A 17622-nucleotide genomic window follows, 5' to 3' on the forward strand; every position below is an offset into this window, starting at 1 on the left:
GTACATGTTGTTCGCTGGTGAGAACACCTCCAGGGAAAGTACTCCTCATCGGCCTAGCCAGACGACATTGGCTTCGTGCGGGCTCGGTCCCGTGGCCTTAGCGGGGATGCTCATTAAAACAAACATGGGCCGCTTACTGCACCTGTGCCGTTGGCGTCCTTTTTGCCGGCCTGTCCCTGGCTTTTGGCCTTGCCCCAGTCCATCCCATTGGAAAGTGTGGAAGGAAGGCAGGCAGGGTCCCCCGTTCGTTCGTTCGCTCCGTCTCCCCAAAATTCGTTGTGGATTTGGGACAGAGGGAGACGGACGGTCTTCTCGTCATTCGTGCAAGTGATTAGTGCCAGCTGTCCTGTGTCTGGATGCACCTGGATGCCGAGTCTTTCGAGTGGTGGTTGATCGCTGCTTCCAGCAGAAGGAGATCCCGGCGTTTGTGCATGTGCAGATGACAGCGGCCAATCTCTTCGTGCCACTGGTACTGGCCCCACGAGAGCGGTCCAAGGAATCCCACGTCCAGGCCCATCGTGTCCCATCCCATCATTGCGTGCCTGATGTGCTGCTTCAATGGGACTGCGGCCTGTGTAAATTGACGGGTCTGTTTTGTGCTCTGCTGGCTGTCTGTTCGGAGTCTTGAAGGATGATGAAAGAGGTGCTGCAAGTGCTGCCTACCCACCCAGCTTCAATGATGATGCTAGGTGTTCTTTGCCTCAACGGACATCAACTGCGGTTTACCTACCTGCACCGTTCCTGTACGCTACCCGTGCCGGTACCTGTACCTTGCCTAAATCGTCTGGTCCCCGGCTCGCTGTCTGTGCATGTATCCTGCCACGAGTTTCTGGCTGCCAAATACCTCGAGTCAACGCGACTGCTCAACCACCACTTGGCACCCATCTCCAAGCACGAGGTAGCTTCCCGTTGTCCGTCCTTGCCTTTCGCCTTACCTTGCCCTGGACCTGGACCTTGACCTTGCCTTTGGCTGCATCGCCTTACCTCAACCTCCCCCGGCCCATCCAGTCCTCTCACTTTCTTTTCACCTCCTTCCCGACACCTCGCGTCACACTAGAACGTCCTGTCCTCCTTCTTCCCTCCTCTGTCTTCTTTCCCCCCTCCGACGCCCCGTCAAAACATCCAGATCACATCTCTTCCTCACATCGTCAAGCTATCGAGCTGTGATCCCAATGCGGCCGGTACCTACGAATCGCCGCCGCCGTCTTTCTGCTTCCGCCTTTATGTCGCTCCTTATTCGATAATTTTCCCCAGTTCATTTCTGCAACGAACCCCCGTCCTGTGATCCCTGAACCGGGGCGCGCAACCTGTGCAAATAATACCTTATTCCTGCTGGGCTGTCTTTTTTTTTCTCTGCCACACCCGCCCAAAAAAATACGCGTCGCGACCAAAAAAACCGCCGGGCCCCAAATATACACAGAGCGAGTCCCCATCTCAAATTACACGGGCCTTCCCTCTCCTCCACCCCCTTATTCCTGTCAACAACACCTCGACAGCATCGTCCGTTCGCTCTTTTTCTCGCGGCCTGCTTTTTGTGAGTGCGTGCTGTCACGAACGAGAGAGGGCTGATGAACAAAGGGTCCTCGACGCGAAAACAGAGACTTGGCTGCAGACGACTCAATCGTCTGCGCTGATCTCACCGTGGTAAGTCATCTGCAACATTGCCAGCATTCCTGCCCCGACACGTACCTACCTTCATCGCGCGACAAGAACGCCACATTGACCTCTCTTCTCCATCCGCACAGAGTCCCACGAAGACGTCTCCTCAACAGGAACCGACCATCCCTCCTCCTGCTGCTTCTGCACAGGACGGCTTTGGACCTCGTCGGCCATCACCTCCGACGTCTCCCGCTCTTTCGTCCACATCTACTGCCGCCGACGGCGAGGACCTCGGGTCCTCCCCCGTTCTGCCTCCGCTTCCTGCCCCTAGGCTTCCCGGCCGGGCCAGGGATATTTTGAGGAGCAACCAACCAGAAGAAGAGTACGTGACTGCAAGTTGGGGCTCGCCTTATTCCACCGAAGAAACGAGGAATCTTCGAGACCAGAGCTTCGACAGCGACGAGGACGAATCCGACGGCTCGCCAATACTCCACCATCTTGCGATTGATACCCCTTTTCTTCGTCCGCCTCCAAATTTGACTCTTGGAGAGAACTCCGACGACGACGCGGCAGACCTAGACGGCAACGACGCCGAACCGTATCTTAGCGCAGCCCAAGTCCTTGCGAATCGCGCCCGACGGCAACCGCGACGATTGACGGAGGATTGGATTCGCCAGCACACCGCAGGCGAGAATTCAGAAAGCCGCCACTGGTTTAGCGACGGTAGTGAGCACTCTTCATTGAGCGGCTCAGGATCCGCAGACGAAGCTGCGTGGCGAGACAAGGAGTCTTTGCGAACACCGAAAGCCAACACACGTCGCGCCGCCCCCGACCCGCATTTGGCACCCCGACACCCCCGTACCCGGTCCAGCGCCGAGACCCTCAAGCCGGGTGACGTGACGCCACAAGCAAAATCACCAAACGCAAATATGGAGAGCCCCGAACTCTCCAAGGCCGACATGGCCGCCGAACACCCAGATCTTCATGTTCCCACGACCCCCCGGAGGGCCGCCAGTGCGGCCACCGGCGACTCAACGAAGACGCCCATTACACCAAAGAGGAGCGCATCTGCGAGGGTAAATTTTAAAGAGCCGACTATGACTCCCCGAGTGAAGAAGAAGGTTCCGTGGAAGGGTAAGAATATTATGGTTCTTGTTCCCAGAGACGACGAACGTGGACGCCCTGGCCAAGCGCCTCGGCCTCTCAACCAGACTGAAGTTGAAGGAATGTTCAGAGAATGGCAAGAGCTTGGATACGACATCAGCGGCTTTGACTTGGACGCAGCGGAGGGCACATACCAAGAACCGACTGGATATTCTCAAAGTCGAGACGGATGGCCCTCCTTCGAAGACATGGCACGAGAGCGTGCGGAGCGTGTGTATAAGGTCACATTGCCTGATTTGAACGCTTGGAAAAACTATGTCAATGAGCTCAACGAAGCCAAATTGCGAGCTCTCGGAGTGTCCTTCGGAGACGACGAGCCACCGGCACCCTCGATTTCGCCGGCCGCATCGCAGCCCAGCCGACAGGCTTCTGCGCAATACCCACCTTTGCCATTCTCTCCGCCGCTTCCGACGTCGTCGGCATCAAGCAACCATGCTGGCTTCCCGTTCCCATCGCAGTTCATGCCCGGACGCGCGTCGCATACTCATAGCCCCAGCATTGCTTCACCTGTCGGATTTGGCAGTCATCCGGCCAAGTACAACGCCCGACAGTCCATCTCGGTTCCCATGGGACATTCGCCTTTCCAGCTTGGCAACCAGCCGTCACCCCTCGGTTGGGGCCAGCACAGAACCGACTCGCCGTCATTGCTCAATGGTATCCTTTCTCCTGTTTCTCCCTTTACTCCGGAGGGCTTTGCGCCAACAGGTAGTCCTGCGTTCAATGCGCACCAGAGACACCAGTCTTTGCAATACCCGATGTTGCCCCATCAATTCATGCAGCAGCAACAGCAGCCTGCTAGAGCGTCGCCTCGTCTGCAGGAAGTGCGAGAAGATGAAGAAGAAGAGGAGGCCGCCGAGGAGCCCCCGAAGCCGTCTGAGGCGGCGCAGAGGAACAGCGATGATCTCCAGGCCGAGATCGACGAGGCTGAGTATCACCTCGAGGAACAGATGCGGAACGAACTGGAGCACGTTGACTACAGCCCCCACAACGCGGAGTCTGCAGCTGAGCAATTCGCGCATATCCCAGACGAACAACCCCCTATTTCTCACGCAAGAGAGCCATCTGTGCACTTCAAGGAGTTCGTTCCCCAGGCTTTCCAGCCTCAACAGTTTCAGCCTCAGGAGTTCGTTCCCCAGGAATTCCAACCTCAAGACTTCCAGCCTCAGCAGTTTGCCAAGCAGGACGGCAACGGCCCAGTCCTACACCATCCGCGCCCTCACAGCCGTGGCCACTCATTGTCACAAAATTTCTTTGCTCATCACGATGAGAACCGGCCCAGAACTGACAGCTTCTCTGGTTGGCACGAAGTTGACTCGCAGAGGATCGACGAGGCCGCTGAAATCGAGACAAACCCCAGCAACCTTGGTACGCCCGTGCAAGACTTCAACCTCACAACGCTTTTGCAACAGCATCAGCGATCGTTCTCCACCCAAAGCAACCCGTGGAATGACGTGGCATCGAACAACAGCAGCTCTGGCCAGCAGAGAAGAGGCAGCCATGCTAGCAAGCCATCGTTCTCTAAGCTCAACGTCAAGGCTCCCGAATTTAAGTTTAATCCCGGCCACGAGTCCAAGACCAGCTTTAGCTTTGGCGGTGGTAACACCAACGCCTTCCAGCCTTTCCAGCCCACGGTATTCCAAGCAGGCACCTTTGCGCCGTCCATCACTTCGCCCTCGGCGAACTCGTTTGGTGCAGGATCCACTTCATCCAAGATTAATGCTGCTGCCCCTGTCTTCTCACCTGGTCAGAGCGACTTTAGCTTTTCTGGTCCCAAGTTCAGACCAGACGCGCCCGCCTTCACACCATTCGGAAATGTTTCGGATTCTCTTGCCAGCCCTACATCGGGTAGCGAGAGCCACGCGACTCATGGCTCGATCTTTGGCAACATTGATCTGAACCTTTCTGACACTGGCAAGACCGCGAAGAAGTCCAAGGCTATTCCCATTGTTCGTCCAAGCAGCAGCGATAATAAGACATCGAATGAGGATGGACTGACAGAAGACGCTGACGGTCGTCCGGTCAATGATATTCGGGCCAAGAGAGCGAAGGCGTCCCGTGGAGACGGAGACGATGTGCCTCAATTCGCAGAGCCTTCGCCTGAGCCCACCTCGTATCAGTCTTTGCAGCCAGTCTCCCAGAAGGACGAACTGGAGGCTTCTGAACGTGACGAGCAGGCTCCTACCCCAGCAGACACGACCATGTCTTCTACCGGAGCTTCCGAGCAACCCACGGATTCCAAGGCTGTCACTGCTACCAGCCCCTCGGACACTTCCCCTGACCAGCAGCAATCGAACTGGGCCCCCTTCGAGTTTGACTCCAAGGACGAGCTGCAGAACTTCAACGAAGCCAGGCCTTTCGGTATCGACACTTACAAGAAGGGCCACAACAAGTCGCTTTCTGCCACTGCTAGGGCATTTATTCCCGGTGGCGGTTGGGGTGCTCCTACACAGGAGACGGAGACTGAAGAGGACGATGAGGATGAACGTGATAGAGAAGACACCATCGAGCCGTTCGTCCCCAGTATTGAAGCCGCTGCCCCCTCGCCTCCCCGCGAGCCCTCGCCGCGTGCACCGACACCGCCGCCGAAGAAGGCCAAGGGATTGGGTGCTTCCCGTTTCGCCAGCCCGCCTAAGCCTAAGGGTCTTGCGGCTTCTCGATTCGCCGCATCCCCCTCGCCAGCTCCTGAGCCTGAGCAAGACGAGTCTGAGGTGCCTGAAGACTACGTCGTGTCCGACGCTGAATACGTGGACGAGTCGCAGGCCGCTGCTGCTTTGGATTTCAACGAAAAGGAGGAAACTGAGTCCCTTGAGGACGGAGAGATCCGTGAACCCACCTTTGAGGAGATCGATGCCATCATGGATCACCTCAACCAGAACGACCCTACCTTGGGCGTGAACAGGTCAAACATCGATCTCAGGTATCAACCTGCCAGTCCGCACCGAAACATCCAGGTCACCCACACTTCGCCTTATCGTCTGCAACCCGCTGCTACTGGACAATACCGCAGCGGTACCTCGAGCCCTACCCGCTCTTACCACGGGCTCCCTGGCGAGTCTGCTTTGCCGTCTACAGAGCTTGAGGACCCTTTCATCGATCCTCCTCTGAGCGCTCAGTCCTTCGATGCTCCCATTACCAACCTAAACAACGGAAGTGCTGAGCAGAGCGACTGGGAAGGAGCTTTCAGCGACGAGGAGCAGGCCAAGCTCGAGCAGCGTGTGCAGTTCTTCGATGGCCGTGTCAATGACCGTGTCAACGACCTTCTTGCTACCCGCCTCGCTCCCATGGAGAAGGTTCTGCTCTCTATCCAGCAGTCCCTCCGTGGCGGTTCGCGCAGGGCGTCTTCCTCGGTTCGTCGCAGTGTCTCGGCAGAGATTCAGCACAGTGACGCCGACGACGAGGATGAGGAGCCTGTGCCTCGTCGCTCTATGAGCCCGCGCCGCGACAGACGTATGGAGCACATTCGTGCCGCCGTACTGGATGCTTTCGCAGTCCAGCAGCGCAACATCCCTACTCCTGCGGCTCCTGTCGCAGCCTCTATTCCTCCATCTGACGAGACCAGTGTCGCCGTCCTCCGTGCTTTGGAAGAAATGAGAGAGCAGTTTGGCGCTTCGATGCGTCTGGACTTCCGTGGCGAGGACCTCCGCAACATTGTCGAAGAAGCCGTCGAGAAGCGCATGCCAACCCCATCTCAGCTGCCTACGGCTGACCGCGAATCCGATGAGGCTGTCAACAACAAGCTCAGCGAGCTTCAGGCTAAGGTTATCGACCTCGAGGAGCGTCTGTACGCTGAGCAGACCAGAGTTGAGAAGGAGGTCGCCGACCGGCGTGACGCTCAAGATCTCGCATCCGAGCTTGAACGCAAGCTGCAAGCAGCAGAGTCTCGTGTTGAGATTGAAATCATGAATCGCAGCATTTTCGACAACCGCATCAACGACTTGGAGGAGAAGCTCAAGCACCAGGAGGAGAGAGCCCAGCAAGAACTTGAGGGCCGCCGTACCGCCGAAGATAGACTTTCCGAGGTTCAGCGCTTGCTTCGCATCGCCTCCGAGGAGGAAGTCCGTCTCCGTGAGGATGTTGAAGAGCGCGAACACAAGATCAAGGCGTTCGAGCAGAGCACATCCAACCAGACGATGCGCATGGCGCTTATGGAGGTCGCGCAGACGAGTGCCACCCAGTCGCAGACTGAGCTTACGAACAAGATCAACCAGATGGAAGATGAGCTTCGGGCTTCTACTCACGAAGCCAACCGCTGGAGATCCGAGGCTGAGCGCGTCGTTGAAACCGCCCGCCGCCAGCAGATCGACCTCAACGAGACCGTCAACGAGAACAAGCAGTTGCAAAAGTTCCTTGACACCCTTGGCACTCAACTGCAGGAGAATGAGCGCGTCAGAGAAAGCTGGCGTGCCAGGTTTGTTGCCCTCCAAGACGACATGGCGCATGCCGCTCGCGAGGTCACTGAGGAGAATGCTCGTCGCACTAAGCGCGAGCAAGCCCTCGTTGCCAGACAAGAGGTTCTTGATGCCAAGCTCCAAGCCGAGGCACGCACTCGCGAGCGCATTGAGACCGAGCTTGAGCGTCTGGAGAGTGGCGAACGCCAAGGCATGCGTGCTGTCAACGAGTGCAAGCGTCTCGAGGGTATCCTTGGTGAGATGAAGACCGAGAACCACAAGCTGCACCAGTCCGCTCTGAGATGTCAACGCGAGTTTGAGGAGGCCAGAGAGTCCGGCGCAAGCGAGGTCCAGCGCACTCGCGTCGCCATGCAGCACGAGATCGACCAGGCCAACCACCATGTCAATGTCGTTCGTGAGGAGCTTGAGGAGCAGATCGCTAAGCTCCGCGCAGACAATGACCAGCTGACCATGGATATGGAGACTTCCAAGGCCCAATCCGAGATGATGGCCGAGGCTGCTCAGGCCAGCGAGAATCAAACCATCGAGGAGCTCAAGCGCAAGCACCAGAACGAAGTTGAGGATATCCAGGCTCGCTGGGAACGACAACTTAACAATGCCGTCGAAGACGCCCAGAAGACGGAGCAGAACCTGCTTGAGCGTCTCAGCCTTTCTACTTCCAAGACCGAGCATCTGCAGGACCGCATTGCTCATCTCGAGGAGAAGGTCGAGATTGCCAGGGAGGCTGCCCGTGCTGCTGTTCAGGCGGCCAAGTCAGCCGGTGTCGAGCCAACTCAGACTTTGGCTGCCCTTCAGCCCAAGGCTGCCGCGCCCGTTGCCGCGCCCGCTGCTGTGTCCAAGGGCATGGAGCTGCCGGAGAAGATCTCGCCGCAGGCCCTCCGCGAATCTATCATGGTCCTGCAAGAGCAGCTTCAGGCTCGTGAGCAGCGCATCGAGGAACTCGAGTCCACCGTCGACAAGCTTGATCCCGAGGCCCCCGCCAAAATCACCAAGCGTGATGATGAGATCACCTGGCTGCGCGAGCTTCTTGCTGTCAGACATGGTGACCTACAAGACATCATCCTGTCGCTCTCCGCACAGGACTTCGATAGGGAGGCTGTTAAGGATGCCGCCATCCGTCTCAAGGCGAACCTTCAGATGGAGGAGCAAGAGCGTGAACGTGCCATGAACGGCGGATCTGCCATCAACTTGCCCAACATTGCGCAATCTCTGAGGGAAGCTGCGACGCCGCGGGTTGCTCAGGCTGTCGGCCCCTTGGCTGCCGCCTGGGGTAACTGGCGCAAGTCCCAGGCGCCCGCCTTCAGATCTGCTGGCGCACCCGCTCGCCCATCATCTTCTCGCTCTGCCTTCAACAGCAATCACACGCCATCCAGATCCACCTCCTCGACATCAGCCAATAACGGTCTCCTTGGTGGACTGCTCACGCCCCCAGCATCTGGCCTTCGCCAGACCCCTCCTACGCACACGGAGGAGCCTCAACCTACGGCGTTCCAGACCACTGGCCGCCGATACACTCCGCAACAACTGCAAGCACGCGCCCGGGGACCTTCCGTCACCAACGGACCGTCGGTGTCGATGAAGAGCCCGCCTGCTCATCGTCCATCAAGCCAACACCAACCCATGACGCCTCCGCCGCCGATGCTGCGATCCAGCGGCTACGACTCGGATGCTCACCCGGGCGACTTTGACGACCATGACTTCTTTGAGGATTAAGAAGTTTTCAGTCATACCAGTGGAAATGTGGAGGATTTCCTTTGTCTTTCGCACCGCAGTCAATCTTTGACGCAGCATGCTTTTGAGCCCAAGACTGGACACACTAGAATGATGATACCCCCTTTTTCGCAAGACAACTACTACAACATCCTGCTGAGAAGATACACATACAACACTCAGATGATGGACACACTGCCCTTCCTTCATTTCTCCGAGACACGAAACTATTTGTTGTTTGGGGATATCAAGGGAGAGGTATTAAAGTAATTTTCCTTTGTACTTTCCTGATGCATAGCGGGAAAAGAAAATGACGATGAATGGAGGATGGATCGATTTTGCAAGGGGAGGCCTACAGGTCGCTCGCTTTTACGCCTGTCTTTGCGTTTTGCCTACACACTACTACAACTACACAAAACGTATATAGTAATAATTTGCCCGCCCGAATTGGCTTTAGCTCAATAGAGACTGATGATTCTCTCGTTTAACAAGTGTTCTGTCTGACACATGGTGTGGAGTGCCCGATCGTCGATTTTATCTTGGCTACTAAACGGCTGCCTAGACGGTCGAACATGGCGGCGTGAACCAATCAACCAAATCAACGAAGACTAGACGCGCGAACCACGAAGCCTGACAGACTCTGACGAACGGTCCAGGCAAGGGAGCAAACATTCAGATCGGCGGGACGGTGGCAGCCGCACTCTGCCGCGGAGGATTTCTGCGGCTATGCCGGGTGGGTACACCCGTTCCTGATGCAATGCCGATCGTTTGAAAACAAGGCCACGCTCGTAAGCGACGACGCTCCACTCAACTGTGTATCTTAAGCATGAATGACCATGATTGGCACTGGGAACGAGGCGAAGGCTCGGCCCCGGGTTCAGCAGGCACCATTATTGTGTGGTTCGTGGTTGGCTTTCGCGTTGGTTGTGGATCGAGACCGAGCTCGTTCCTCTTGATCGATTGCCAAGTTTTCTCTTCTGGTACTCAACTCTGCCGACTTTGGACAAGAGATCCAAATGCGCGACCGGGGTTGCGATCCTGGCGACGGGTACGGCTCGGGAGTTGAGGATGCCAAGATGGGTGTTGAGGTGCTCTTGTTTGCGGTCAGGTCGCAGATGCGGCTACGCAGCCAGGCTATTTATGATTGGAAACAACAATCAATGGTGAAATCAAAGGCATGCTAAAATAAAGGTTATGTTCGCAACACTTGGATGGTGATTAATGTTTTGGTAGCTCTTAACACTAGCACAGTGTCGTGACAATATACTTGGCTCTTTGGACAGGTATTAGCACAAGGACCGTGTGTTATTGCACTGCGCGATGGCCATGTAGCTGCTCCGCCATACAACCGTTTCCCACAAGTGGGTAAGAAAACTGGGTGAATAACTCCTTCAGTGGATCGCGAGGCTTATTCTGTCCCATGGGGTCTGCCATCACGGTCAGTCGTTCTCTGTCCTATCCGCGTGTGTGCTTCATTAAGATCATCGATGAGTCTTCTCCAGTTTTTCCCCTTCGCTGATGGCAGTCTGGTCTCACTAGAGAAGTTTTCTGACTTGGACCAGGCAACAAAAGAACTTCCTTTGGCGGAGAACGACTGTTTACGATGTGCTAGGCACCGAGTTGAGTTGAGAAGCATCACGATGCTATGATATCAGCTTATTGAGCTTCGAAGACGTCGGGCAAACGGGGATTGCCATCCTTCAAAGTATTTAGCAAGCAGAATAAACGTATAAAAGCCTGTGTCAAGTCACGGAAAGAAAGCATCTCAGTATCAGCAACAACTCTACATTCCTCACTCTTCACCCAGCTTCACCAACACACCTCTCATACAAACACATATCATCATTACAATGTCTTTCATCCGCAACCTCTTCCTCGGGCTCCTCGGCCTCTCCGCCACCGCCTACGCCGAGCACCTCCGCGTGGTCTGGTCCTCGGGCAGCTTCTCAACCATCAGCGGGCCCGGCGCCGGTTCCCAGAGCGGGCACTACAGCGGCTTCGCCATCATCAACGACAACGGCGATGCCATCTACGACGACTCCACCCCGAGCGACCACTCGCCCTGCTACAACACGGGCAACGGCCGCACCTTCACCATCGAGGGCTCCTGCTGGGACACCCCGCGCGTGTTCCACTGCAAGTCCGACTTTGGCGGCATCCCCGAGACGTGCGACGTCAGCACCAAGGACGGCAACGAGCTCGGCAGCGGCACGCAGCAGAAGGACACCGAGTTCATCGGGATTTCTATCGGAATCGACGGCAGCTGTGTTGTCGAGTTTGACTCGGACGGACCCGGGTGCCCTGTTGATGACGGCAACGGCCCTCTTCACGTTACCTCCGGTTAGAGGACGAGGCTTTCGGAGGTGAAAGGTCTGGGCTCTTGACATGGATCGATACGATGGAGTGTGGGGCTTGCGGAACAAGTCTACCCAGACCTAAGGAGACTTCGCTGTCATAATTCTGACTTGTTTGTTTTGTACACATTCTTGTACCGGCTGGAGAACAGCTGCGTCTAGTTACCACTGCTTTGAAACATGAAACATATTGAAACGCATAAATGAGTTACATTGAGTCCCAGACACAGTAGTGAAGTATCGTGCTATGCCCGATGGACAAGATGTCCAAGTGTACTTCGTTGTCCAATCACGAAATATGACTTTCAGGAGTTATCAACAGCTGCAAGGTGAGGCATTTGCCAATGACTTGAGCAACCACATCTCTTCGATAAGCGACCTCAGTCATGCGATCCGGCCTGGTAATCTTGCCTTCCAGGGTAGAGTAACCATTGATTTCATGTGGTTTGGGAAGTAAATCGGATGATCATGAGAAGAGGAGGTTGAAAGACTCGCGGAGACCGGGACTCAACTTGCTCAAGCCACTCAGGTTCTACACCTTTCCACCACTTTTAGTGTCCAAAAGCAGCCAGGTATCCATCTTGTTGTCAGAGCGACTCGCTCACCGCATCGTGAGGGATATCCTGAGCACCGTTCCCGAAGTTGTAATGAGTCGCCCGCTCACTGCTGATCCTGTCCCGGTTGGGATGGAAAATTTTACGAGCTCAAAGGTGCAAGTAATTCGACTTTGGAAGTCCACGATGGTGTCTGCGCTCGGGTTATATGGTAGCAGTATGACACAACTACCACCATTCCGTCATAGAACATTCCAAATTCCATGTCATTTTCGCTGTTTCAATAAGGACTCTTGGCATCATGTTTGTTGACGCTTAATTCCTCGCCGGCTCCGCTTGAGGTATGTTGTCGTGTGCCGTCACGGGTCTTCGTAGCCGGGGTCCCCGCCCCCGCCGTCCGGAACGGGCACCGGGGGCGAAATCCAGGGGCGATGGGCCCCACTACGACTTTTGACTGCTCTTGAGTCAAGAGTCAAAACGACTGGCAGTTCAGGTAGTGTTCATTTAAAGTTCCAAAAATCCCCATAAGGAACTCAGGATATGCCTGGCTGGTGATTAGTGCACAGAGGATTTAAATAGGCATGTCCCTGGTCTTGGCAATCTACGAATGTACCGGGCCGGCCGCCTTGGCGTTGGGTGGTATTATTATCGTGACATATCGGGCAGACCGATTCACTGGCGCTGATCTGAATGTTTTTCTTGCTCGTCTGTGGCCCCTTTGCTGCGTTTTGGGTGTTGTGAATTTCAGTATATAGCTCCATACTGCTTCCTTCAAGTTGGCGAGGTTGAATGATCACACGACACTCGTTCTCTCATCAATCTGATCTGCTTAACTCCATACACTCCTTTTTTCTCCACACTTGACACATCCTAATAATCAACAATGGCGAGAATTTTCGGTTTTCTGGCGGTCTTGCTGATGTATGTTGACCTCCCGGTATCTTTCTTTTGCGACTCAGGACTAAACTCTTCCAGGGCGGCCAACGTCAACGCTGCCAAGCACCGCCTCTGCGCCTGTATCACCGACCAGGGCGCTATCGGCATGCAGATCGACGAAGAGGCCTCTAAGGCTGTAGTCAAGGGATCCGAGGGAAGATTCGTTTACAGTAAGCTCTTCCCATCCCAAGATATCCCTGACAATGCCACTAACCAATTCCCAAAGGCGACGGTCCTTGGTTCACGGACCCTCTTATCCACGACGCTCCCTACAGCGGCCCATACGTAAGTTGTTCTCATATAGTTACTAGTGACACGTTGCTGATGATGGACAGTTCCACGCTATTGATGGCGACGTCAACGGTGCCAACGATGATGGATGGCTCGGCGGTAACGAAGTTCACGGACTTTGCGGCAAGCAGTTTGCCGAAAGCTCTTGCTGGACCCCCTCAGACATGTTCAACTGGCGCGGTTGTGGTGCAAGCCAGGTCTGCTGGACCTCGAAGGCCGACAGAACTGATGGTTTCGGAACACCCTTGCCCCCCATTTAACAGGCCAAAAGCGAGGTGCACTTATACATAATACATATACCCCCATAATAACGGCGTCCAAAATAGATTCTGGGTTCTCAATTAGCATTTCTATCTTTGTTGATGATTTGGTTCGAGTTTTGACAGGTGATTCTACTCAGCAAGTGCGCCGAACAGCCACGTACCAAATTGAACACCAGTCTCGGCCTGGCAGCCCAACAACGTGTTAACATACATGACGTATCGGTAGGAAAGGCAAGAGTAGTAACATGTACCCAAGATATTTCGATTTACTACGAAAGTGAAGACTCCTCTATCATCTATTGTCTTTATCTAAGAAGGAGTTGCGGCAATATTATTCGGCGAAGGTGATGTGCGTACAATGGTTCTCTAGCACATTCTTCCAATCACATCTCAGTCCTCATATAGCCGGCCGTTCTCATCGAGATTGCATGTTCTAGTGTGCGTGTCCATGTCCACAACCCTGGCGCTTCCTCATCCTGACCACCTCGGCCCGTCCCTGGGTGTCAAGATGCTCACCGTGGAGCCCGCCAATCACCCTGCGGGCCATCTTCGCAGCAACGGCATTGTTATTGGGGAACTTGGGCGCGATGTCTCTCCCAAATGTAGGCTGCGCACCGTCCTCGAGGTACACAACCTCACCCCCGAGCATTGTAAGCAGCACCTTGTTACGCCCGAGCTTCTCATCGGGCACTTCAAAGAAGTTCTTCTCGGTGACGATGATATCCGCAAGTTTGCCAACCTCGAGAGAGCCAATTTGCTCATCGGCCCGCAAGAATTTGGCTCCGTTGATGGTGGCTCCCTTCAGGACGGACTCGCGGGAGATACCTCTACCAGGGAACGGTCCGTCATAAAGCTCGCTGAATGATGCGGCAGAGTTGGGGTTGGATCGGTCACCCCGGCGCGTAACACCGGCCTTGAGTGCCAACCACACATCAAGGGGATCGACCTAAGGTCACAAATCAGTCGTTTGAACGTCAAACAAAAATTTTGAGAACGAACTTACAGGCCAGTCGCTACCGTGCACTGTGGGGCGTCCAGCTTCTTCGATATGTGCATAGGCATCGAGGTTGCCCATGCGATATTCGCCAATGCTGTTGAATGTGTCCGGGATCCACATCGGAGCTAGTTGAGAGAACTGGTATTGGAACACCACATCAACGCCGAGCTCCGCGAACCGAGGCCAGTCTTCCTCAAGTGTAAGACTGGCGTGGGCGAGAGCGAGGCGAATCGGGGGAGCATCGGGGTGATTGCGCCAGAAGGCATCTGCAGCATCCAAGCTGACATGGACAGCTCGATCACCATCAACGTGGAGTTGTGCGTCGACGCCGCCCAGCCACAGCCCTTCCAGAGTCTTGGCCAAGATCTCAGGGTCCCAGTACAAAGGGGCCATGGCACTGGGATCAGGCGCCCATTCCTGGGTGGCGTTCGTGCCGTTGCGTACAGGGAGCAAGAACGGATCTGTGTTTGCTGCTGTGCGGGCGGAGAAGGGCATGATACCGTCCAACAAGGCTTTGATTGCCTGCCATTTGAGAGTTGGCTGGGCAGACACAGTGGAATTGTCATTTCGAGACGCGAGTAGGGCGATGGTTTCTGCAACGACGGCATCAACAGCATCCAATGTCGGCGGAGGCTGGACGCGGTAATCAAAGTAGCCACGCGAGCTGAGCTCAGAACTTTCTTTGAGAATGTTCCAAGGGCCCCAATGCTCGTTGGTAGCTAAGGCGTCTTGCCAAGTGGTGATGCCGTTCTGCCGAAGAATCTGGAGCGCGGCACGCCCGGCTTCGGCGTTCTCCTCGTCAGTGAAAGCAGGAGGGCCAGCAATTAGGATGTTGGCGCCGTCGAGAAGAACACCAGACGGCTCTTGTGAATCCGGGAGGTGTTCGATTACACCGCCAGGGGGGTTGGTCGTTGAGTCGGTGATATTGGAAAGCTTCAGTGCACGAGAGTTGAGGACGAAGGTGTGGTAGTCGTTCGACCGGAGAGACATAGGACGGGTCGTGTTCAGTGTGTCAAGGTCCGCTTTGGTAAGGCTTTCTCCGCTGAGAACCATGGCAATGTAGTTGAGATTGACAGCGTCAAGCCAAGTGTCTTGAGCGGTACCGTCGATGTCTATGCATTCCTGTAGATGGTCTAAGACCTGATGGCGGCTGAGACGTTGGTAGTTGAAGTCGCATTTCAGTAGATTCTGTCCCGCCTGCAGCACATGCATGTGCACATCGACGAATCCAGGCATTGCCATGCGGCCTTCTAGGTCAAGAACTTTGGTGCCATTCCCAATCAAATGCCGGGCCTGAAGGTCATCGCCAACATATATGATCGCGCCATTCTTGATGGCCAGAGCGCTGGCCTTAGTTGAAGAGGAATCTAGGGTGTAGATGGAGCCGTTTTGGAAAACAAAGTCGGCAACATCAGGCAGAGCTTGTTGACGAGTGCGACGTTGGGCCACTGAGGAAGGCGTCTTGCTACTGGCAACGAGAGCAGCGCCGCTAAGAAGAGGCAGTATAAATCTCATGGTGAGAAGTCCGATACGAAGAACCAAGTGCAATTTTCTGTGATTTAATAGAGGATGTGGAATGGTGATGGTATCAAACTAAGAGTCTGCTGATATTCAAGCGTGAGCATGCTCATTTATATCTGGTTAACCCCGCCTCTGAAATTCGGAACTTTTTCGATTCATTATATCTACCCGGCCGGCTAAGCCTGGTGATCTCGGGCTCCGTCAGCACTCTTGACAGCGATTTCGCATTCTCACTCTGTTCATCATGCGATCGACGAGTCTCGATAGGGAGGCCAAGACTTACTTGCGTACTCTCGCGAGATGGCGACCGGTCTCAACTCCAGCCTCCGTAGATTTCTGTGCTTTCGAGGCCGGGATCCATCCATGATGGGTTGTCAATTCCCGCGCGGCAAGTATACAAGCAGATTTCTCATGCGTAAGACCAAGGCACGGCCAGCTTTGTCGCCTAGAACTCGACGCTACACGACTCCGAATTCCGCGATGACGAAGATGTCTTGGCGCTACTTTTCGGAATCAGAAGTGCAGTTCCGGCAGCACGATGAGCTGCAGTTCTAAGCTTACTTTCATCGTAGATGGAGTTTGACAGGGTATGACAGGATGCAGAGTAACGCATACGCTCTAATGATCCGCAACAGCGCCGAGTCCCGACCGCTAGGAACTTCATTTGGTGAGATATTAGAAGCTCTGACTGGTGTAAGATGTAGTTCATCACGTCCCTACTATGGTATGGCACAGCCTGGCCCCCGCTGTCTTGCCATTTATGTATCCCACCGGCTCATGATTTGTTGTTCAATTCTACTTACCGAATCTGCATTTCGGGATGGAGGTGAGTCTCAGAAATTAGCCCTACCTTGGATATTCGCATATTGAGAACTCTGTTCTCGGCTCTTGCATTGCTATGCTTTGATCGGCCTATTAGAACTCGAGTGGCCTTTGATCAAGAGATTCGTCAATTTTGCAACGATCAAACCTTATTGGCTGTGTCGGCCAACGAAGCTCCTGTAAGTTCTATCGCTCTTCCATCACAGAAATTGCTATCAAGTGAGCCAAGTAAAACCATGGGGCAGCGCACGCTGACAGCTACAAAGACAGACTTTAATGGTATCCAGTACACTATGAGTTACACCGCAAGAAGACTAGGACATACCCTGCCGGGATTCGGATGACAAAGTGGAGCGTGGAGCTAGATAGGATGAACGCCAAGATCCAGGGAGATCTTCCCGCGCGGTTACTTACAACAATGGGAGATGCCGCTGACGAAGCAAAACGCGCCACCGTAGAAGCTGTATAGATCCGCGATGACGCAGCGAGAACTCTAAACCAACGGTTCAGATGAAGTGACTAGCAATGTGCTGAAATCATGCTTCTCTCGGAACCAACGACAAGAATTCCGAGCAAGCTGCCGCGGATCGTGATGTACAGATTTCTCCGTCGATGGCTTGGCGAGGAGCGGCTGTGCTTCCCCATTTGGGTCGCTCTATTTCACGGCATGGAAGAGCTCTTCTTCACGCCATTATGGTCGCTTCTATCGTCTGTGATGTCGCCCTGGTACTTGGAGAGCTCGAAGTTTGTTGCTAGTGGCTCATTTAAGACACAGTCATCGTTGTCGGAACGGGCACATCTCTCGTGACGTTCGATTGATTTGCGCCCGCAATGCTCCAGGACGCCAACGTACACCATTAGGTGACTGGTCCCAGCTTCCGTTTGCGATGTCTGCGAGATAGTCTGCTATTTGATGTTGCCCGTGAGTTCTCTGGCAGCCTAGGGTTGCGTAATGGATCCGGCTTCTCCCAATTCCGTATGAAGAAAACGTCCACGGTCAAT

General features: G+C 54.7%; 4 protein-coding genes across 4 annotated transcripts; 3 read left to right on the forward strand and 1 right to left on the reverse strand.

Annotated features, from left to right (window-relative positions):
* Positions 1–2528: 2528 nt before the first annotated feature.
* Positions 2529–8885, forward strand: COL26b_001746 (uncharacterized protein; the record flags this gene model as incomplete). Its single annotated transcript, XM_053174688.1, has 1 exon — positions 2529–8885. The coding sequence occupies one exon, from the start codon at positions 2529–2531 to the stop codon at positions 8883–8885; it is 6357 nt and encodes a 2118-aa protein (XP_053041311.1).
* A 1847-nt stretch (positions 8886–10732) lies between these two features.
* Positions 10733–11227, forward strand: COL26b_001747 (uncharacterized protein; the record flags this gene model as incomplete). Its single annotated transcript, XM_053174689.1, has 1 exon — positions 10733–11227. One exon carries the CDS (start codon positions 10733–10735, stop codon positions 11225–11227), a length of 495 nt encoding a protein of 164 aa, XP_053041312.1.
* A 1446-nt stretch (positions 11228–12673) lies between these two features.
* Positions 12674–13277, forward strand: COL26b_001748 (uncharacterized protein; the record flags this gene model as incomplete). The annotated part of the gene is made up of 4 exons (XM_053174690.1): positions 12674–12711; positions 12766–12896; positions 12953–13011; positions 13062–13277. 4 exons carry the CDS (start codon positions 12674–12676, stop codon positions 13275–13277), a joined length of 444 nt encoding a protein of 147 aa, XP_053041313.1.
* Positions 13278–13713: 436 nt separating this feature from the next.
* On the reverse strand, positions 13714–15792 carry COL26b_001749 (uncharacterized protein; the record flags this gene model as incomplete). The annotated part of the gene is made up of 2 exons (XM_053174691.1): positions 13714–14226; positions 14284–15792. The coding sequence occupies 2 exons, from the start codon at positions 15790–15792 to the stop codon at positions 13714–13716; spliced, it is 2022 nt and encodes a 673-aa protein (XP_053041314.1).
* Positions 15793–17622: the final 1830 nt, after the last annotated feature.

This window comes from Colletotrichum chrysophilum (assembly GCF_026319265.1).
Source record: "Colletotrichum chrysophilum strain AFK26 chromosome Unknown scaffold_8, whole genome shotgun sequence".
NCBI lineage: Eukaryota > Fungi > Ascomycota > Sordariomycetes > Glomerellales > Glomerellaceae > Colletotrichum > Colletotrichum chrysophilum.